A 22,668-nucleotide genomic window follows, 5' to 3' on the forward strand; every position below is an offset into this window, starting at 1 on the left:
GGCAGCAGAAATCACCGTTGATTTCTAAAGTCCCATAGGTACATGGACTTTGGTAATCAAAGGTGTGTTGAAATTTTTAGTATTAAAGTTTGATAGCTGTACAAATATTTAAATAATTTAGCTCAATTTTCTGACATTTCAGAAAGTTTGAGGTTCTTCTCTAAACTCCTTTATTTGATGTAGTGGGTTTGTTTCCAACTTGAAAGCTTTTTATGACTTTTTCTCTTCTACACATTTTAATCATTTGAAGTGTAAGTCGAAAATGGAGAAGTACTTTCCATAGTGCTGAATTGGACTTGTTCTTTGTATGCAAAATTACATTTAATGTTAACTGCCATTAGTTTGTAATAGTGGTGCTGCTGACGGTGTTGTCATAATATAACTCGTGGAAGAGTCAGACTGGTTGTCTCTGACTTGTGGAAGGGAGCCTAGGGAGGCTTAAACCCGTGGAGGACAATGGTCTGTGGTGTGGGAGAGAAAAGATAGCTGGGAGGAGGTTTTTTTGCGTATGGAGACTTGGATCTAGTCTTCAAGTTTGAACTCCTCAGGGTCTGTGGTTTCCCATTCCTAGAAAAGAAGACCTTATTAGGAGACTGCTAAAGTTGCCTTTACTCTGTATTTATGTTTTCTCATCAAACTCATTGCAGAATTGTGTTTTTTGTGTACAGTAAGTCACTGAGTCTCTCAACGATATTTAGTGTGACAGGGATCAAGAGGGAAGAGCTGTAGGGAAGGCCTGGACTCAGAACAGCAGGGAGGAACAGTCACTAAATGGCCATTCTCTTCTACCAACCTGATTTCATATTGCCTTCTTTCTTTCTTTCTTTCTTTTCTTTTCTTTTCTTTTCTTTTCTTTTTTTTTTTTTTTTTTTTGAGATAGAGTCTCGCTCTGCAGCCCAGGCTGGAGTGCAGTGGTGTGTTCTTGGCTCACTGCAACCTCTGCCTCCCGGGTTCCAGTTCAAGCAGTTGTCCTACCTCAGCTTCCCAAGTAGCTGGGATTACGGGCATGGGCCACCATGCCCAGCTAATTTTTGTATTTTTAAGTAGAAATGGGGTTTCACCATGTTAGCCAGATGGTCTTGAACTCCTGACCTTGTGATCTGCCTGCCTTGGCCTCCCAAAGTGCTGGGATTACAGGTGTGAGCCACTGCACCCGGCCCATAATACCTTATTTCTATGGTTAGGGATGCCCATTAGATTTCATCATTATTTCATGGATACTTTTATGAGTAGCTTCCTGTCTGGACAGAGGAGACTTAAAGTTCTTCAGTGTCTTTCTCAGATTGTAGACTTCAGAGTTTATCTGTCTGACAGAGAAACCTTGGCTTTTGCAAGGTCAGATGACTCATTTGAGTCAGGGCCAGGATGGTATCCTGGATTTCCCAGCCCCTGCATTTGAATATATATCTCCACAGTTTCCTCTAACTCCAAATATGCAAAAGTGAATCTCCATTCTCGCACCCTGCCCCACAAAACACTACCACCACTACATCGAGATAGTATACAATTAGAGCCCAGGCTTTGAAATCAGTCCTGGATTCAAGTTCCACTTCTTGCCACTTTTTTCCCCCTTCAACTTTTATTTTAAGCTCTGGGGTTCATACGCAGGATGTGCAGGTTTGTTACATAGGTAAATATGTGTCACGGTGGTTTGCTGCACAGATCAACCCATCACCTAGGTATTAAGCCCAGCATCCATGAGATATTCTTCCTGATGCTCTCCCTCCCCCAGCCTCTCAAGTCCAGTGTGTGCTGTTCCCCACCCATCCCCTGCCTGTCTGCCAATGAATCCATGTGTTTTCACTGTTCACCTTCCACTTTGCGAATATGCAGTGTTTGGTTTTCTGTTCTACTTTAATTTCCTGAGGAAAACGGCTTCCAGCTCCATCCATGTTCTGCCAAGGCCATGATTTCATTCCTTTTTTTTTTTTTTTTTTGAGATGGAGTCTCCTTGTCACCCAGGCTGGAGTGTAGTGGCACAATCTCAGCTCACTCACTGCAACCTCTGCCTCCCAGGTTCAAGCAATTCTCCTGCCTCAGCCTCCTGAGAAGCTGGGATTAGAGGCATGCACCACCACGCCCTGCTAATTTCTTGTATCTTTAGTAGAGACAGGGTTTCACAGTGGTGGCCAGGCTGGTCTCAAACTCCTGACCTTGTGATCTGCCCACCTCAGCATCCCAAAGTGCTGGAATTACAGGTGTGAGCCACTGCACCTGGCTGATTCCATTCCTTTTTACGACTGCATAGTATTCCATGGTATACATGCATCACATTTTCTTCATCCATTCTATCATTGATGGGTATTTGGGTTGATTCCACGTCTTTGCTATTGTGAATAATGCTGCAGTGAACATACGCATGCATATATCTTTATAATAGAATGATTTATTTTCCTATGGTTATGTACCCAGTAAAGGGATTGCTTGATCAAATGGTATTTCTGCCTCTAGATCTTTGAGGAATCACCACACTGTCTTCTACAATCATTGAACTAATTTACACTCCCACCAGCAGCATAAAAATGTTCATTTTTCTCCACAACCTCACCAGCATCTGCTGTTTCTGGACTATTTATTAATTGCCATTCTGACTGGCATGGCATCTCATTGTGATTTTGATTTGCTTTTCTCTAATGATCAGTGATATTGAGCTTTTTTTCATGTTTGCTGGCTGCGTGAATGTCTTCTTTTGAGAAATGCCTGTTCATGTCCTTTGCCCACTTTTTATGGGATTGTTTATTTTCTTGTAAATGTGTTTAAGTTCCTTGTAAATTCTGGATATTAGACCTTTGTCAGATTGATAGATTGCAAAAATTTTCTCCCATTCTGTAGGTTGTCTGTTCACTCTGACAGTAGTTTCTTTTACTGTGCAGAAGCTCTTTAGTTTAATTAGATCTCACTTGTCAATTTTTGCTTTAGTTGCAATTGCTTTTGGCATTTTTGTCATGAAATTTTTTGCCCATGCCTATGTCCTGAATGGTATTGCATAGATTTTCTTCTAGGATTTTTATAGTTTGGGGTTTTACATTTAAATCTTTAATCTTTCTTGAGTTAATTTTTGTATAACATGTAAGGAAGGGATTCAGTTTTCTGCATGTAACTAGCTAGTTCTCACAGCATTAAATACGGACTCATTTCCCTACTGCTTGTTTTTGTCAGGTTTGTTGAAGATCAGATGGTTGTAGGTGTGCAGTCTTATTTCTGAGTTTTCTATTCTGTTCCATTGGTCTATGTGTCTGTTTTTCTACTAGGACCATGCTGTTTTAGTTACTTTAACTTTGTAGTACAGTTTGAAGTGGGTAGCATGATGCCTCCAGCTTTGTTCTTTTTGCTTAGGATTGTCTTGGCTATTCAGTTCTTGCCGCTTTTTGACTATATGGAAATATTATCTTTTTTTTTTTTCCCCAAGCCAAACTGTATCCAGCTTTATTAAGATACTTTCCGTAAACAATCATGGTATTTCAGGCAGGACATGGGCAGACAATCATGAACAGTATACAACAACTTTCAAACTCCCTTCTTTGATGGACTACCAAAAATCAGAAAGCCACTATAAAACCCAATGAAGTCTTCATCTGATGCTCTGAACAGGGAAAGTTTAGAGTGAGGGTTGACATTTCACATTTTGCATGTTGTTTAACAACTTTTCATGAGCCGACCCTGACTTTCAGGAAGTGAAATGAAAATGGCAGAATTCATCTGAAGATCCACAATCTAGAAATGGAATCACTGCTCTTTTGACAGGTGCCATCTCAGTGGCATCACTGGCAAGTCCAGATTGCCTGACACTGGTAACCAATGACTGGGGGTCAGGTCCCAACAGATGCCTGGGCTTAAGGGAGTTAAGTCTATGCTGAAAGACGGAAAGAGAGAAGAGGACATAAAAGCGAATTTGTGTTTCCATACCACAAGGCTTTTGTGTGCCAAGGTGGCCATGTGTGTCACAGTCAGGGAATCCCTCCTGGGAGCCAAGAGGAAGTCTCTCAAAACTAGAAGGGAAAGGCGTTTCCCTACATCAATCCAGCTTTGGAGACATTCTATTAGTGACATATGCCCCTTCCCCCAAAACAACAATGAAGTATTCTGTGTGCTAACAACATAGCTTAAAAAAAAAAAAAAAAAAAAAAAAAAAAATTCTGCATTTTAATAAAACTTGATAAAAAATAGTATTTCAAACTGTACAGTCACCAGAAGTACACAGTTATCAAAAATGCACACACTTCCCTTGGCATCTCCAGCACCTTCGGCTTTCTGTGCCTGGTCTGTTTTGGCATCTCCATTTTCTGCAGGGTTATTCCCTTCTTTGCCAGCATCAGCTTTTCCCTTTTTCCCTTTGGGTACCTTCTCTCCCTTCTTTGCAGGGGCCTTTTTAGGCTTGGGCTCTGGCTTTGGAGGAGCAGGTTTAGCAGACAACCTCGTGGATCTTCTCTGTGGTTCGTCCTTCACCTTGGCTTTATCTCCTTTAGCATCCCCTTCAGCCTTTCTCTTGGGCATGGTGGCAGCGGCGGCGGGACGTAGGCGCTGAGCGCGGGATGCAGTGGCACGTGGGCTTTGGTCGGTCCGGGGGGTCTCTCTCGCCTCTTCTTCTTCCGACATATTATCTTAAATACTCTGAGCCTCAGTTTTTTCATCAGTGTAATGGGGAGAATACTTTCCTTACAAGACTGTGATGAAGGTGGACTGAGATTTGTGTGTATCAAAGGCTTATCATAGAGTCAAGGACACAGCTAACTTGCTGTGTCTGGCTGTATGCTCCTTTCCTCTACCTTCTACATACCCAGAATGACTTTTGGATAAATGGTGTCTTCTTAGGAATGGTTTACCAAGAAACATGGTTAGAGTGGAAAGTAAATTTGCTAGAAGTTCTCTTGTGCGGTGGTGGTTTGAATTCATTTCCATCTGTAAACAGGATTCCCTGGATCAGTCTGGAGTATAGCTTCATATAATTGCTTTAGGTTTTATAAACCTACCTTTTAAAATAGCCTTTGCCTCTCTCTGTATTGTCTGCAGTAAATGAATATTAAGTTACAATAACCTGAATACCTTATTTAAAATAAAATATAAGTGTATCTTTCATTACAAAACTGCCTCCTTTTTAGTCTGTGTCATTTCTCTGCATAATGCCGTAAGCAATTTCCTGTGCATTGACCTTCTGATAAGTCCATATTTCTGCAGCCATTTCAATTAACACAATGTGTTGAATGTTCTTTCATTAATTTCTCTTTACATTAGTAAATACCAACCTAATAAGTTTGTATTAGTTACATAGACCTTTGTCTTGTTTCATAAACTCACCTTGTTTAGCACTTGCTTGAGTTCTCCCACCTTGGGTCTATTTCAAGTAGTGCCTGTACACATATGGAAACTGCATTTGATCTCCACAATTGCACGAGATGAGTTTATGCAACATTAGCTTCCTTATTCTACTTCCTGTTACCGGGCTTTTGTGTGTGTGTGTGGTTTGAATTTGTTTCTTCTGTGGTACTTAAGTTCTTTTTTTACAAAAAGCAAATTGTGTTTCTAAAAAAACATTCATATGAAACGTGGAGAGGAAGAGTGATGAGATAAATTTCTCCTAAGAGGTGGTGACACATGACAAAAATATCAGACTTGACTGGTCTTCCACTTAATCTAGTTTAAATGTCATGTGTGTGTTTCATCAGTCATGTAATTTTCCCATTGCTGCAAACTGCCCTTTGAGGCATACAAGGTACAGGAATGCTTGTAAAATGAATGGCAGCAGTTGTTATTCAGATGAGGAGGTACCAACCAGTGTATGCACAACTCAGAACCTTGTTACCTTGTGAGACTTAATTGTATTGTATATTTGTGGAGATTTCTAATTTTTAACAAAATGCAATAGTAAAGCTCCCTTGGAAAGGGGAAAAATGGTACTTAAACATTCCAGTCACTGAACATAGCCCACCGGTAGAGGCGCTCATCAGCATTTTGGTTTCGGGTTGTGCCCTAAGGGGCTTTTCCACTACATCACTATTCATGAGCATTGATGGAAAATAGCAGTCTCGTCCTCCACAAGAGAACTATCTCTTTAAGATGAGGCATTTACTGCTATTTAAATCCAAGGGCCCAGTGTCTCCACTTGCAAGAAGGGAAATAAAGATCAATGTAAGACTTAAAGCTCCTCTAATGGTTTGGACCAGCTGCTGAGCGATATGTGAATTTTCGGACTTTTTGTTGGGAAAAGAGGAATTCAATCAAGTGGATATTATCGGGCTGTGAAGAGCCTCTGAGTTAATAGTCATGTTTAATCTTTCATAGAGCCCCTTTTCATCTAAAATGAGGCTGATTTACTGCATCACAAGTACATTTTGGAAACCTTTCATCTCTGTCTGTGAAGATCTTAGAGAATTCAAGCGTTGCAAAACTGTCCCCCTTTTCCTACCTATTGGCCAAGTAGGACATGCTTGTTTATCAGAGGCCCCTACCAGCTTTTGTCTCCGTCAGGCACATACCAGCTTCTATTTTGTAGTTACTCATAAACCTTCCTCTCTTTTTTCCTCATTCCACCCTTCCACTTTCTGGAGGCTATGGTGTACCTGATAAACTCCTTGAGGGCAGAGGTTATGCATTTCCTGATCCTGCCTTATACCCGATGTGTGCTTTACACCTGGTGGCTTCATGTGAAGTTGAGGATTTGACTTGTAGCAGCAGCAAGGGATTTTACTGAGAGGTCAAACCAAGAGGGAAGAAGGCCAGAGCCAGGCAGGCTTGCTGGGCTCTGATGAGTCTGGTCAGAAGGCCTGGTGCTTGCCTTCTTTACCCCTCTCCTTTCACTCTTGAGGTAGGTTCTCTGCCACGAGTCACATGGATATTGTGAGATTCAAATGACAAAATGTCTAGGAAAGAATAAACCGACAATAATACCCTCGAGGATTCAGAATTTTAGTTTTATCCTGTACAAGAGTGTATTAAACACAATTAGAGTGTTCTTGATCATGTAAAATCTCCTGGCCCATCAGTTTTTCTTCTGTCCTTAAGAGTAATACCCTCAGAGCTGAGCGTGGTGGCTCACACCTGTAATCCTTACACTTTGGGAGACCAGGCACGCGGATCCCCTGAGGTCAGGAGTTTGAGACCAGCATGCATAACATGGTAAAACCCTGTCTCTACTAAAAATACAAAAATTAGCCAGATGTGGTGGCAGGCACCTGTAATCCCAGTTATTCAGGAGGATGAGGCAGGAGAATTGCTTGAACCCAGGAGGTGGAGGTTGCAGTGAGCTGAGATTGCACCATTGCACTCTAGCCTAGGTGACAAGAGTGAGACTCCGTCTCAACAAAAAACAACCACAAAGAAAAAGAGTAATTCCCTCAGGATTCACTGAATGAATCCTTGCCCCAACACTAAACAACCCCAGTCTATTCAGTTTTTGAATGCACCTGTTGTCTTTTTTATAATTTATGTAGTTTTTAATAGATTTTTAAAAATATCTTTGTAAAGTATGAAAAGCATTATACTTTATTTTTGTTTGAAGGAGGATGGTTAATGTCTTTCCTCAATCTCAGTAGGTCAATAATTGCTTCTTTTATTTTTTTATTTTCGAGATAGAGTCTTGCTGTGTTATCAGGCTGGTCTCAAACTCCTGTGATCAAGCAGTTCTCCTATTTCAGCCTCCCAAGTATCTGGGATGAAAAAAGGCACATGTCACCACACCTGGCAAATATGTCAGTAATTACTCCTTGTACTTTCAACTTGGAGTGCCGCTGTCTTTTACTTGCTGCTTCCGATCTGTAGAGAGTTGGGAAGCAGGATCATGAGGTTTGTAATAATCAGGTAGAGTAGGAATGTAGCAATCCTGAGTTGTTCCTGTGGCATTTTCTATGGGAAGAAGTGCCTGGACTTTATGACACCTCCCTCAGCTTTTGACCCTGTGTGTTTCTTTCCTGGTTGTCTGCTGTACTCCAGATAGGTGAGGCTGTGAAATAAACACGCTCCATATAAATGAAGCTTACACTGTCTCAAAAGCTTGTGTGTTTGTCATACCATATTCAAAGGATACTTAGGCCTCACGTAAAGCCTTGGAAGTTTATTAGACTTAATTCCAGATTATAGTTGTCTTTGTCATTTGTCAGAGAAAGTAAAATTGAGGTAGATCGACTTCTGAGTGACCTTTGAACTATGGATTTAATTATGTCAGGACCAAATTCAGGAAGGTTATTTCCAGTGGTCTCCATCAAAACTTACACCTTCAGAAGACCCAGGGGAGACTCACAGAGTCAAGTGTAAAGGATCTGAGATCCTCCAGACAAACACCTGACTTTGAAAGAGACCGTCTTGACATTCAACTAGTAATTCTTGAAATGAGAGACTTAGGTTTCATTCAGTCCCCTCCATTAATATCCTTCGGAGATAGAAGAAACCTAGAGTTACAAGTCCCTAAATACAGCAGACTGAATCAGTGTCTCTGATGCTGGGCAACTCCACAGATCCTGGGAGAGAAGGCAGGCCCTCTGACCTCCCTGCTGCCACCCCTCACCACTCACACTTGGCTCTTTTGGTCACTTACATGGCTATTAGCTTTGCTTGAAAATACGACCCTGATTCTTTTTTTTTTTTTTTTTTTTTTCTTTTGAGCTGGAGTTTTGCTCTTGTTGCCCAGGCTGGAGTGCAGCGGCTCGATCTTGGCTCACTGCAGCCTACACCTCCTGAGTTCAAGCAATTGTCCTGCCTCAGCCTCCCAAGTACCTGAGATTACAGGTGCACGCCACCATGCTCAGCTTATTTTTGTATTTTTAGTAGAGGTGGAGTTTCACTATGTTGGCCAGGCTGGTCTCAAACTCCTGGCCTCAGGTAATTCACCTGCCATGGCCTCTCAAAGTGTTGGAATCACAGGTATGAGTTACCATGCCCAGCCTTGGCCCTGATTCTTTATAAAAGTGATGGGAACAATCAGTCTCCCCTTTTACTATTCCTTGGTAGAATTAACTACCACTTGCTGGGTATCTGAGAGTTCCAGGACATTCTTGATACTTTACCTAATTCTCATTTTATCTTCCTAACACAGGGAGGTGGTATTAATAAATACCATAAAATACATGCAGTGCTCTTAGCAGCTGCCTGGACTCTCTGTGACATTTCCTGAGACTATGAGCATCATGGCACAGGGCCTTGTCACTCTCATTTACTACTGTGTCCTCAGGGCCACATGTAGTGCCTGGTAAAGAGCAACTGCTCAATAAATATTTATTGAATGAATAATAGGTATCTGTTGTTAGATAGCCCCAGTTTTCCAGATGAACAAACTAGAGCTTGGAGAGGCGTTGTAATGTCACTCGTTCACATCAGGAAGTAAAGGAAGAGCTCGGGTTAGAGCCGGGGCTCCCCTGGCTGTAGCGCCTGTGTGTGTCCTCCTAACCCTTCTCTAGCTGCCCTGAGAAGAATGAATGATTCCGTGGAAATTCGGAGATGCCCGTCAGGGGGCTCTGAGTGGCAGAGTTCTTGAGTGTGTGGTGTTTTGTGAACTGGGTGTTGGGAAGATGGCCTTGACCATGTCAGCTGGAGCCTGTCTCTGACTCTGGGACAGTAGCGGGACCTGGTCATCCTCCCTCCCCGAGGCTGTTTGACTGTGAAACCTAATTAACATAGCCTACCTTTCTACAGCCTTTTACCCTTTCATGGATTGTACCGCCCTGGGTCTTTCGCAGATGCCTGGTTTTCCTTGACAGACGTCTGCTCTGGCTCCTTAGATTAGGTAGATTTTTAAAGTCTGTAAAAAGGTAGCTCTGTGAGGTAATATATATTTTAATTAGCTTGAATGTGGTGATTATTTCACATGGTATACATATATCAAATCATCAAGTCGTACACCTTAAATATATGAAATATAATCTAATGATTTCAGGAAGTAATTCCAATCAATCAAAACTAACATGGTAGAGAAATCACATATACTTTGGGAGAGTGTGGCATATTGCAAGGAGATACAATTTTATGACATATAAATCTCAATGGATTCTTCGATTTTGTGTTGATCTTCACAGATAAGACATGATATGATTTTTTTGGTTCACTGTTTCAATAACTAATCAAATTTGCTACTTTTGTAAATTTGATTTGGAAGTTTATCTGTCACCTGTATTAAACCTCTAGGCAGTGTTTTGTAATGACATCCAAAGAGACTTATCCCATAGCAATCCGAATTACAAATTTACCAATTTTGTGTTTACATGGAGGTTCTATGTCAATAGGTGCCACATTATCAAACTGGAATTGTGATGAGAAGAAACCCCATGACATACATTTAAGTTAGAGAATATCCATGGCCATACAGAAAATGCTTTTACCTTTTCAACAAATATCCTAGTTCTGACTATTTACTTAAATAAAACTCAGGTACTTTCCAACTTCAGTCAATATAATTCTATTTTTTAAGAATTCCGAAAAATACTTCTCAAGATTCTTTTATCCTTTGTAAATTTCGTATTGGTTTTTGCTTATTTATGGAATCATAGGGGCCTTGGGAAATATATATTATATGCCTGCCCCCAAGCAAGACTATATTCAAGTCATCCTCAAAAGACAAATCACTCCCTTCTAGAATATCTCAAGGTACGAAAGCATCTGTGGGGCACCGTTCCGTTGGCTCATTTGCTTGGCAAGGCTCTTCCAGTGGATAGCCTAACATCTTCCTCTTCTGGTCTTGTTCAGAAAAATAAAAGGAACTAAGAGTTTAAAATGTATCTTTTTCTGAGTTTATAAAGATGAATTTGCTGTATAGCTTTTTTCCTAGGAAGTGAGTATTGATACGAATGTTTATGACACTGGGGATCAAAATGATCAGCCTGTTTTCCCTTCTGTCTATAGAGAAATGAAGAAAAAAAGCAACAAATTGGATTATGACTCACTTCAAGGCTGTCAGGATGGAAAGAAAACAGTTCTGGTACTTTGTACATAGGTTTGCATTCTTAGAGCTGTGGAAATTACTTTAAATCTATTTTTTAATTTTTTTTCTAGGTACATTTTGACCAATTTAAAGAAGCATTAATACTCCTTTTGTCCAGGACTCTATCAAATGAAGAACACTTTCAAGAACCAGGTAAGGGCACTAACTTTTCTTCTCTGCATTCTCCTTTAAAAGTTGTCCAGGGAAGAGTCTGGGGACCTCGAAGCATGTATATGAAAGACTGGGGACATCTGCCTTTCACAGATTGAGTAGTTATTTTCAGTGACTTCTCTTCAATATGATCATAACAGCTTTGCAGCTGTTGAACACTAAAATGAGACTTCTCTACTACAGCAGCATAGTATTATGGAGAAAATAATTGGATTGTTTGTAGGCAGTATGTCAGATGGTATGGCAATAACTCATTCTTGGGATGAGTAGAATGAAGCTGAATGGTAACTACATTCATTCTTATTTCCTTGTACTTGGAAGGACATGATTTTGGGGAAGTTTTTTCCCAAAGGCAGAAGAATGGCCAATGTAGAGATAATTTTACTTAGTCGTAATGAGCAGATAATGCTCTACTGTGGACATAATCACATTGCATTATAATTATATCTCCTCCTCTCAAGTGATAATTCCTTGAGGACCATGCTGTTCATTTTTGTATTTGCAGTGCCTAAAAGAATGCTTAGCATGTCATAAGTATGCAATGAATGTTTCGAAATAAAAGACTTAATAAAGCACCATAGGTTGTAAGACACACTGTTATTTCATGTATCTCTAAAAACAAAAATTGTTGCCAATTATAATAGGAAATGACATTAATTGTGAAATACATTCTCATTTCAGAGTGTTCATTTCTGGTGTGTGTTGTGGGGGGTGTCTTCAAATCAGTGAAATAGGGTAGATGTGTAGAGTGGAATCTAAACACAGTCTGGTTTTATCAAATCAGTGGTTGTTGGGCTAGGGGTAGGAGTTGACTACAAAGGGGCATGAACGAATTTCGGGGACGATGAAACCTTTGTATCTCAATGGTGCTAGTTAGTTACGGGATTGTGTGAGTTTTTCCAACCCAGAGACTAGTGCACTAGAAGGATTAAATTTACTCTGTGTAAATTATACCTCAGTAAACCCTACTTTAAAAATGAGCACATCAAAAATATAGTCCAGTTTTGAAACGGAGGATAAATCATTAACATTTTGCCACTACAAGGAGTCATTCATTGTGACCTATTTAGGTGAGGCACAGATGGGAGCTCATTTCCCACCCTTGCCGGGTGATCTAGTTCTTCATCCTAGCCTCTGAAGTGCTCCAGATTTGTGTTGTGTGTACGGACACTGCCTTCAGCAGTGTTTTAGATTCTGGATCGAGTCTCCCCCTTTTTCACTCGTGGTGACACCCCTAACAGTGTTATTCTTAACTCTGACACTGATAGAGGTTTTTGGAAGCCCCGCCATGAGCCTGAGAGGGAGGTCATTGCTTTCTTGAAATTTTCCAGAAAAACATTAGAGTTTCCACAGGTGACCACTGTTAGAAAATGGACCTTTTATGCAGTCTTGTTTTATTGGTGTTTTCACTTTTTAAAGGTTGTCTGTCATCTTGATAACAATTTTGCAAGATCTGGGGACCCCAAATAGAGCTATGGTGACATCGCTGCCGTGGTGAATATTAGTTAACGTGAGCCTAGGTAACATAATCATACATTCAGGGTTTTGTGTGCTGATAATGTGCTTTTATGTAGATTGCGAACAGGCCATCCTGGCACTAATCCGCATGATCCTCCTGCTGCCATTTCTTCAAAGCCTGTACTGTCACTGTCACCTGCCAGAAAACTATCATAATAAATATACAGATTTGTAGTGACTACAGATGTGAAGGGTCCCTGCCCAGAGGTGTACGTTGTTGGGATCCAAGCAGTAGGTTGAGCTAGATCAAGCTTGTCCGACCCAAGGCCCATGGACCTCATGCAGCCCAGGATGGTTTTGAATGCGGCCCAACACAAATTTGTAAACTTTCTTAAAACATTATGACATTTATGCATGGACCTTTTTTTTTTCCTAGCTCATCAGCTATCATTAGTGTTAGTGTATTTTATGTGTGGCCCAAGACAATTCTTCTTCCACTGTGGCCCAGAGAAACCGAAAGATTGAATACCTCTGAGCTAGACAATGGCTGGTTGAGCTTAGCCACAGCCAGGAAGTGAAGTTTATACATCTAGCTCCAGACAGTGGTTTCATAGTTACGTGTCTGCCTCACTGCTATGCAGGCAAAGATCGTAATTTGGACAAGTCTTTCGGGGCAACACATGGAAGGGATTTTTATGTTTTGCTGTGTGCTCCATCCTTTGGGTAGCCAGTAAGTCTTTGTCACAAAACTGCCCCATGTCAGTGTAATGCAGCAGGAAAGTACTTATCGATAGCATTTCTTGTAGCATTTATGACTTCCCTAACATTTGTCCTGGCAGGATGAAATCTAGGATTCAGCCTGTGCTTTGAGACATGAGTCAGCCTTTCCTCCCACAGCCCCTGCTTTGTTCCTGAGCATCTCTGCTTTTTCTGTCTTTTGCCAATGTCTCCTAGGCCCCACCAGTTGTTCGTGGGGATTATGCAATTCTTTCCACTCGAACATTCTTCCACCCACTCTAGAATGTGATTCTCAGCTGGGTGCGGTGGCTCACGCCTCTAATCCTAGCACTTTGGGAGACTGAGGTGGGCAGATCATTTGAAGCCAGGAGTTCAAGACCAGCCTGGCCAACATGACGAGACCCCATCTCTACTAAAAATACAAAAAATTAGCCAGGTGTGGTGGCAGACACCTGTAGCACCAGCTACTCGGAAGGCTGAGGCAGGAGAATCGCTTGAACCCAGGAGGCAGAGGTTGCAGTGAGCTGAGATTGCACCTTTGCACACCATCCTGGGCAACAGAGTGAGACTCCATCTGAAAAATAAAGGTGACTCAACCCGCCTGCAGGCAAACTGATTTGGCTGGGCAGAGACAGAGGAAGTAGGATCAGGATTCAAATGCAGTACATCAAGAGGCCACCTTCATTTACCTCTCCCTCTCCCTTTATGGGAGTAATTATCCCTTAAATCATAGATCATGGCATTTTATGGCTGGAGAGAACCCTGCCATTTCATCCATGAGCAAATAGAGACCCAAAGACGGACGTAGCTTAATTGAAGTCTTACAGCTAGTGGCAGAGGAGGGGTGCTTGCACTGTATCACCGAGGGTTGTGATTCAAGGAGGCTTTAGGTTTAGGATTTTAGCTTTCAGATGGATGAGCCAGTCCTCAGTGCAGCCTGGCTAAAAGGGTCTGACAGGTGACCAGAGGCAGCAAGGAGAAATGAACAAAAGCATGTTTCACCTGATCTTGAGGGACAGGGATGCCTGTGTCCTCTCCATTATTTGGCTGCTCATACCAGAAGGGGCCAGGTCTGTGTTATTTCTGTCTTTCCTTTTTGAAATCAGTGGATGTGGTAGTCCTTGAGAGAAAAGGTTACCTTTACGCTATAGAAGGAGACTGAAAATAATTAGGGAGCCATAGTGCACAGCCTTAGAAACCAAGAGGGCCATGAACTGATACTTTATAACACCAAATATTTTTACAAATTAAAATACCAGATACTGTACCAGACCATAATATAGACAAGTCAGTGTGATGTAATAGAACCACCCTTGAGTGAGGAGTTAGGAAACGCTGGCTCTGTCCCTCTAATTGAGTGATCTTATATATCACGACCTTAATAGTCTTTGGTTACCTTGTATGTAAAAGTACTTGTGCTGGAAAATACATAAAATCCTTTCCAGCTCCAAGATTTGATTATATTGCCTCCCATTATCTAAATGACATCTGTATCTGTGAAAAATGCTAGCCTCGTGTTTCTGTAAGGTTTTACTTAACATTCATTGAAACCATAAAGTTCTTCCTAAGGACAAATGCATAGTATATTTCATGTTTTCATAGTCTCCTAATAAAAGGCAGTTATATATAAATTCTATAAAAACAAAGCTCTAAGAGGATTTGAGAGGAGATGAAATTAAATTATTATTTCCATAGTCTTGGGCTCTGCCATTTATAACTCCTCTGAGGTACAGTTTCTTTATATTTAGAATCAGAAGATACGGACTTTTTTCAGCATCTTTTAAACTCAGATATTTATAATTGTAAGACTCTTGGAGTTTTCCCCCTAAAAAGCAATTTCTATAATAACACCACCACAATGAAAGATACTGAAATTCAGATAAAGGCAGAAAAATGGATTGGGAGGTAGGGAGTCTTTCATACATTCTAAACCCAATAGCATCGCCAGTGGCATAATTCTCCCATATCTATGTATACAATTTAATTTTTAAATTATTTTTCTGGAATAGGAGAGGGGCAACAACTTAATTATTAGCTATTTATTCAATTTGCTGTGGCTTTGGATTATAGGATTTTTGTAATGGAAATGCTGGCACAGGCTCCAAGCTACATGGCATCAACGTGCCAGCTGGATCCTCTCTCCAGAGATTCTGTCCTCATTTGATGCATCTTGCATTAGATTTCTGTTCTTTAGTAGACGTTAGCATAATGCAGGCAGCCCTTTTCCTTGATGTGATTCACTGGAAATGTCTCTTCTTTGTTTATTCGTGGGGAAAATTCAGATTTGAAAAGGCCAACTCATTAGAAAAATAGGACCAGGCATTGTTTTGGTAGAGATGTTTTATTGTAACAGACATCCCTAATTTCAAAGACTGCCATAATTGTAATTATTTTCTTTATATTTTGAAGAAGTGATACATACAGTTAGTAGATAATGTTTCATTTACTCAGCAGTTGTGCCTTGAGTCAGGTTTTATGGACTGTCACTGGGCTAGGTATTGATTGCAGTGATTGAAGATTTATGTTTATAACTATGTTCAGGAAGGCCTTGAGTTAGGCACTGAAGTCTGGCTGAAGTCCCTGTTTTAGGAGATATTACACACAGATGGCCCAAGAGGCTTGTTCTATTGTCCTCTCTTGGTTAAGGTAAGTAAGAACTTAGTCTCTGTTCTGTTGGTGTCAGTGAAATGCTAACAGTAAGTACCAGAAGTTTCTCCAAGAGTTGAAAGCAAAACAGGCCGGGCACGGTGGCTCACGCCTATAATCCCAGCACTTTGAGAAGCTGAGACCATGGATCACCTATGGTTAGGAGTTCGAGACCAGCCTGACCAACATGGTGAAACCCTGTCTGTACTAAAAATACAAAATATAAAAATTAGCTGGGCATTATGGCGGGTGCCTATAATTCTAGCTACTCAGGAGACTGAGGCAGGAGAATCACTTGGACCCTGCAGGCAGAGGTTGCAGTGAGCTGAGATTGTGTCATTGCGCTCCACCCTGGGCAATAGAGCATTTTTAGCGTTCCGTTTGTTTTTGAAACGGATTCTCAAAAGCATGGCAAACCACTGTCACCAGCAGTGCCAACAACAACAACAAAAGAGGGTATTAGGATTGTGTTTATAATCCTGAAATTGGAATACCCATGCCCACTGATGTTGTGTAAAATCCTTTCTAGAGTTACATAATAGTCATCAAGAACTATAATAATGCTTTTGGCTAATTGGTGCCACTCTCAGATTTTACGCTATGTAAATAATTACAGATGTGCATAAAAATGTGTGTATAAAGTTAGTCATTTAAAAAATAGTAAAAATATGTATATGTTGGGCATCCCTAATCCAAAAATATGAAATGCTCCAAAATCCAAAACTTTTTTTTTTCTTGAGACAGAGTCTCACTCTATCGCCAGGCTGGAGTGCAGTGGCATGATCCTGGCTCACTGCAACTTCCTTTTTCCGCTTTCAAGCAATTCTCCTGCCTCAGCCTCCCAAGTAGCTGGGACTGCAGGCATGCACCACCACACCCAGCTAATTTTTTTTTGTATTTTTAGTAGAGACGGGGTTTCACGATGTTGGACAGGATGGTCTCGATCTCTTGACCTTGTGATCCACCAGCCTCGGCACCCCCAAAGTGCTGGGATTACAGGCATGAGCCAACGTGCCTGGCCTAATCCAAAACTTTTTAAGCACCAACATGATACTCAAAAGAAATGCTCACTGGACATTTCAGATTTTGAGATTTGGGATGTTCAACTGGCATACTCCAGATTTTCTAAAATCTTAGAAAGTCTGAAATCTGAAACGCTTCTTTCTGATCTCAGGACTTTCAGGTAATGGATACTCAGCCTATATAAAGCAAATGAAGAAACTGAACAGTGTGTTTGTAAGCAAATCATACTATATCTACATAATCAATGACTAAGCAGCTATTAAACTGTGCTATAAAAGAATATTTAGATGGTAAATATACTAAGGGTAAAAGGCAACTTAAAAATATGTACATGTGCAAGAAATACCCATATCATTTAAAATTAAATAAATAGGGTTGGTGGAAATTTTGATAATGAAACAGTTTATTTGGTAGTTATGTCCATTTTATTTATTTTATTTTATTTTTTGAGATAGAGTTTGCTCTTGTTGCCCAAGCTGAAGTGCAGTGGTGCAATCTCACTCACTTCAGCCTCTGCCTCCTGAGTTCAAGTGATTATCCTGCCTCAGCCTCCCAAGTAGCTGAGATTACAGGCGCACACCACTATGTCCATCTAATATTTTGTATTTTTAGTAGAAACAGGGTTTTACCATGTTAGCCAGGCTGGTCTCAAACTCCTGACCTCTGGTGATCCACCTGCCTCAGCCTCCCAAAGTGCTAGGATTATAGGCATGAACCACTGTGCCTGGCCATGTCTATATTTTATGTCAGCTTCAGCAGATGTATAAGAAGGTTTCCAAACAAGGCACATGAAGATGACAGTTTCCCACAGGGAGTCCTAGAGTATGAGTGTGTCCCTCTCACATCAGCTCACTGACGCAGGGAAAAGCGACTAATGAGAAAATTGGGGCAAGCACAAGATCAGAGCAGCTCCAGTCTCTGAGGCGATGAACTGGATAACGTCATTACACATTTACCAGTAATCTTACCTGTTACCAAAAACCGAGGCTGAGGGACTCTTCAGGATTGAGGGCTAAGAGACTCTCGCTAAGTTTGCTCCCATGGTTACTTGATGCTGGACACCTCTCCCTGGCCCAATGGCTTTGGGCCACCACTGGCTTCACAGGAGTCCCAGTAGATGGACCAGAGTGTGGCTGGAGCTCCCTGGGCAGGAGCTGCTAGACTGATGTTGACCTTACTCTATGAAGCTCCTATTATTGTCCCTCCTTCCAGTTGGGAGGAAACTAAATCTTCATAAGGTTCAGTGCTCCCAACCTTGATAGGGACTGGGTGTCCAGGACTGTTTGATTCCAAAGCACAACTCTTTCCCATGGAAAGTGTTACAGTCTACCTGGGTAGGAAATCCAGCCATGTAAAATGCTTTTAGAAAAATGTGACCATAGTTATGATTAAATTGGGAGCTACAGACAGTGTGCATCGCACTAAATGCAGAGGAGAAAGGGTTCCGTGACAGTGGTGCAAGGAATTACTTGAAAGAAATGGGTTTTGAGTTCCCCTTGAACAATGGGGAAAGTTCAGTTAGGTAAAAAGTGAATCTCATCCTTCTTCCCAAAAATGGCTGTAGATGCAGGCATCCTAACAGGGATCCACTGGCTGATCCTCCTGTGAAAAGGTTGGGGAAACAATTATATAATCATTATCAATCAAAGATTTTTTTCCTATTGAGTGATCTTCAATTGCATTAGGACTTAGACTATCCAGTCAAACCAGTCAGCCCTGGGGCTTGCCATGCCAACTCATCCAGCAGCTTCGACACCTTCTGGGGGTGGTGGGTGGGGGGGGTCACTTTCTCCTCGAAGCCTTCCTCCTGGGCAAGGCTAATCGAAGTTACCCCATTACCCTTTCTGTTCAGAAGCCCCTGTGTTCCAGCCAGAAGCATCATTTAGGTGGGTAAGAACCGGGGTGGAGACGGCACCTAAGATTCTGTCACTGCGTACAGGGAAGAACTGAAAGACCTAATGAAACATCTGCATGTTGTGTGGAGGTTCCACAAGCGAGGAGTGGTTGGGGAGGAGGGTGCTGATGCCCTCCCAAGCAGCTGCCTTGGAAAGAGCTTAGTGCACACAGAAGTGTGCTGAGGCTGCTTACCAGTGATGGCCCTGGAGGCAGGGAGTGCACTGGGAAGCAAAAGGAATGGCAGATCAGTCAGAAAGCTTTTGCTGATGGCTTTCTAATAGTGCTTATTCTTTCTTGGCCTCCCCTTTTCGCTTCCTGTCCTTGAAACGTTCCCCTCCTCACTCCCTTCTTTCCTCCACCCCAGCTCATCTCCTCTCAGTCTCGAGCTCCCCTCTTTCCCTACCTGGTGGTCCTCCCACATCTACTTCTCTCGCTCCCTTTCCCCACCCACCCTAGGCTTCCAGGTCCCTATCGTCTCCTGTTTCCCCACCCACTTCCTTCCCTTTCTTGGTCTCAGTCTCTGTCTCATTCTCTTTCCGCATCTGTCTCTCTCTGTCAGTCTCCATTGAGCTCTGTGTTTTTCTTGGTCTTTGTCTTCCCTTTGATTCTCTTCCCTTCTCTTGTTTAGAGTCAGGTGTGGGTGTGCGTTTTCACTGTGTAATCCCTGTGTGATGGTGCCTTCAGCATAGGCGAGGAGGAGGTGGGATGTAGAATGGGGCTAGGTGGGACCCATTTGCTGCGTGACTGCCTTTTCCCAAGAAAGCTTCTGGAGGGTGCTTGTCTTGAGGTTTGTGCATGTTTCATTTTTTACCTTTCCTTGTGAAAAGTTCACATGGATTTTAGCATCCCTGTGAGCTCAGCAGCCATGTACCATGAAGGTTCTCCTGCTGGCATTACTCCTGTGCTGAGATGCTTTGGATGGGGGTGGTGTCTCTGGGAATGATTTCCCAGGCTCACTAAATGGGTCAGGAAGGGACATAGAAAGCAAAGCCCTAGAAAGCAAAGTCTTATGCCAGGAATTCCAAAATGAGAATACCAGCATCCTAAGAGCAGGGCTTTCTCCTTCATCCTTGGAAATAGCCTCAGGTCATTTTGGGGAACAGGGAATTTTGATTTAAAAAATGCTAAAATAGTCATCATATCCCTCAATAGGGCCAGCATAACATTTTGCCCGGGCAGGTGTTTGGTAAATACGCTTATGCGTTAAATGAATGTGCCTAACACTGGGGAGCATCTTTGAAAAATCTCCTTTAACGTCCATAAAAGTTAAAGGAGATTAAAAGTTAATGGCTGCCACTTCATTCCAGGTCCTGAGTTTGTGTTTTTGCGAAGAAGGTATTCAGTTGACTATGTGTTGTTTAGGCTTTTGCCTAATTGACTGTGTTTGTTTAGGCTTCCTAAGGGAAGCTGACATCGCTTTGCCTTTGGCCATTCATGCGGTGGTTTTAGGAGAGCTGAGCATTTTAAGCGGTGACCTTCATCACATCTGTTGCAGATGCACTAATCTGACGCAGTGGTCAGTTTTAAGGGAGAGCAAAAAGTATACTCTGTATTGCTTGAAATCTGGCGTTGGAGACTGGGTTTCTTCCCTCTACACTGCAGCTGGGAAAGGAATCAGGAAAGGAATGAGGTGGATGTTGGTTATTTCCCCTGCCTGCAACTAGCTTATTTACTCAGAGTGGTCATTTTCCCTGACAACATATTTTAATTTTCTTTTTATTATGAGTGCATGACTTCTGGTCAAACATCATACTTGCGCATGGTGGTTTATCCTGCTTTGGAAGGGGAACATTATTACAGCTCTGGAGTTTCTCTTCTTGGAACAGATGCAATGTAGAGTAACAAATGTAGTGTGTGAGCATCCAGACTGCAATTTCTCAGGCCAAAAAGAATAGTATTCATGTTTTTAACTCCTCGATCAGAGGTTTTTTTCCCACATGCTCTGTAGAGACTGTCACTCACTTCCACATTACTCCAGCAGAGGATTGAAGCAAGGTTTCTCTATTGTCCCCTGCTCATAACAAGCATTTGGCTTATGGAATAAAACCTAGACAGTTATACTAGGTCACGTTGGACTGCCTCAAAGCCACCTTCCTCTGATTGGTGTGTCTCATAATAAGCTCTCCAGGGATGGGGTCTGAGACACCTCTGGGCAGGTCGGGCTTGTCTTCTTTCCTTTGAAGCCCATTTTAATTTTTGTAGTGATGCCAAATAGGAGAAATGGAAAATGTGAAAGAAGGAAAAATGACTGAGAAGCTTGATAATCCAGAGAGAATCATCAATACACTTTCAAGGAAATCAAACACTGAAAGCATGGCAGTCCTTTATACTTTGTTTTGATAGCATTTCTTTTTGTTTCGTTTTGTTTCTGTTTTTGAGACAGAGTCTCACCCTGTCGTCCAGGCTAGAGTTCAGTGGTGCAGTCTTGGCTCAGTGCAACCTCTACCTCCCAGGGTCAACCGGTTCTCCTGCCTCAGCCTCCCAACTAGCTGGGACCACAGGCGCGAGCCTCCATGCCCGGCTAATTTTTGTATTTTTAGTAGAGTCGGGGTTTTGCCATATTGGCCAAGCATTTCATGTCCCTTCTTGGAGCTGGTGATTGGAACAGTTACTCTCACCTGTGTTAAAGGAAGCTCTGCGATGTCAATAATTTCATTTCTTAATAAACCAAAACTGCCCATTTTTTTCTGACATAGATAAGATGATTCCAAAATGACATCCGGAAAAAAATAAAGGTTCCATCTGGATGTGCTCGTGAAGCAAATAAACTTAGTCCCAGGGTTGCAGGTTTGGATCTCTTCCCTTAGGCATGGTCAGAAAGGTTCAAGGCGTTCTTTAACTTGAGTGGGGAAGAGTGTCTTAAAATTCCCATGGTTCTGTGGACTGCTGCTGTTCAGTTCGAAATCTCTGGTTGAGATTGAGAAGGAGAATCATAGAGTTTTCAGTGCTTAACCCCGCAAGGGCTGTTGACTTTGAATGTTCTCTCTGGACGTCCTTACCTTTGCTGTCTCTGTTCCTGTCGTATCATGCATGGTAAGTGCAGTGAGGCGGATGCTCTAAATGGGAGCGGGATGTGTGTGTGAGTGTGTCATTCCAAGAGGTGACTAGTTTTAAATGGTGTGATTAGTTTACGTCATTATTGGTCACATGCATGGTTTGGAAAATAAAGTGATGAGAAACCTTTAACCCATTTTTCTTTGCATGTGCTCATGTCTTTATTCCAAAAAGATTACACAATTTAATAGATGTCTCTAGAAATTGACTTTATCGTGTTTGTACATTCTATGAAGGATATTAAAATGTGCTCAAATCATAATAAGATAGATATATAAAAGTTTTAGTGCCTGGCAGTGCAAAAATATATAGCTAAATAAACCATGACTCCACAAGGTCCCTGCTGGCTAACAGTCGATTACCTTTTGTTGCTTAGAAAAGAGCTCTTTTGAATCCATCACTGAGTCTACACTACATGGGGTAGTTAGTATTAAACAACTAGGGAACCATTTCATCCACTGGTAGGTTTGGGATTAAACCACAGTAGATTTTTAAAAGATGGTTGCTTTCTCCCGCTGCTTTTTTACCTCTGAAAAAGTGCAGCATGCAATAAGAGCTCCTCTGCCCTTCCATCCCCAGGAGGTGACTTTGTTCTTACACTGGGAAAATACTGTGGTCCATTATCCAAGGTTCTGAGTGTTCCTTTTAATCTTTTCCAAACACCAGTAGTCACTAACGGTGTATCTTGTTGTCTGCCACCAAAATTTAATGATACGTAGTAAATTAAGGATGGTTCTGCATTGCCTCTTATCTGACTAGCATCTGTGGGTGTCAGCTGC

General features: G+C 41.7%; 1 protein-coding gene and 1 pseudogene across 8 annotated transcripts in view; one reads left to right on the plus strand and one right to left on the minus strand.

The window, feature by feature from the left end:
• The window catches only part of NIN (ninein), a 111,697-nt gene that overhangs the window by 13,458 nt on the left and 75,571 nt on the right, over positions 1-22,668 (plus strand). For all 8 annotated transcript variants that reach the window (XM_074393943.1, XM_074393944.1, XM_074393946.1 and 5 more), the window contains one exon: positions 10,975-11,056. In XM_074393943.1, coding sequence (XP_074250044.1) covers positions 10,975-11,056 — 82 coding nt within the window. The remainder of the gene's footprint in view (positions 1-10,974; positions 11,057-22,668) is intronic.
• LOC120363948 (non-histone chromosomal protein HMG-17 pseudogene) lies at positions 4,010-4,516 on the minus strand (annotated as a pseudogene).

Source organism: Saimiri boliviensis, chromosome 2 (genome assembly GCF_048565385.1).
Source record: "Saimiri boliviensis isolate mSaiBol1 chromosome 2, mSaiBol1.pri, whole genome shotgun sequence".
Taxonomy (NCBI): Eukaryota; Metazoa; Chordata; class Mammalia; order Primates; family Cebidae; genus Saimiri; species Saimiri boliviensis.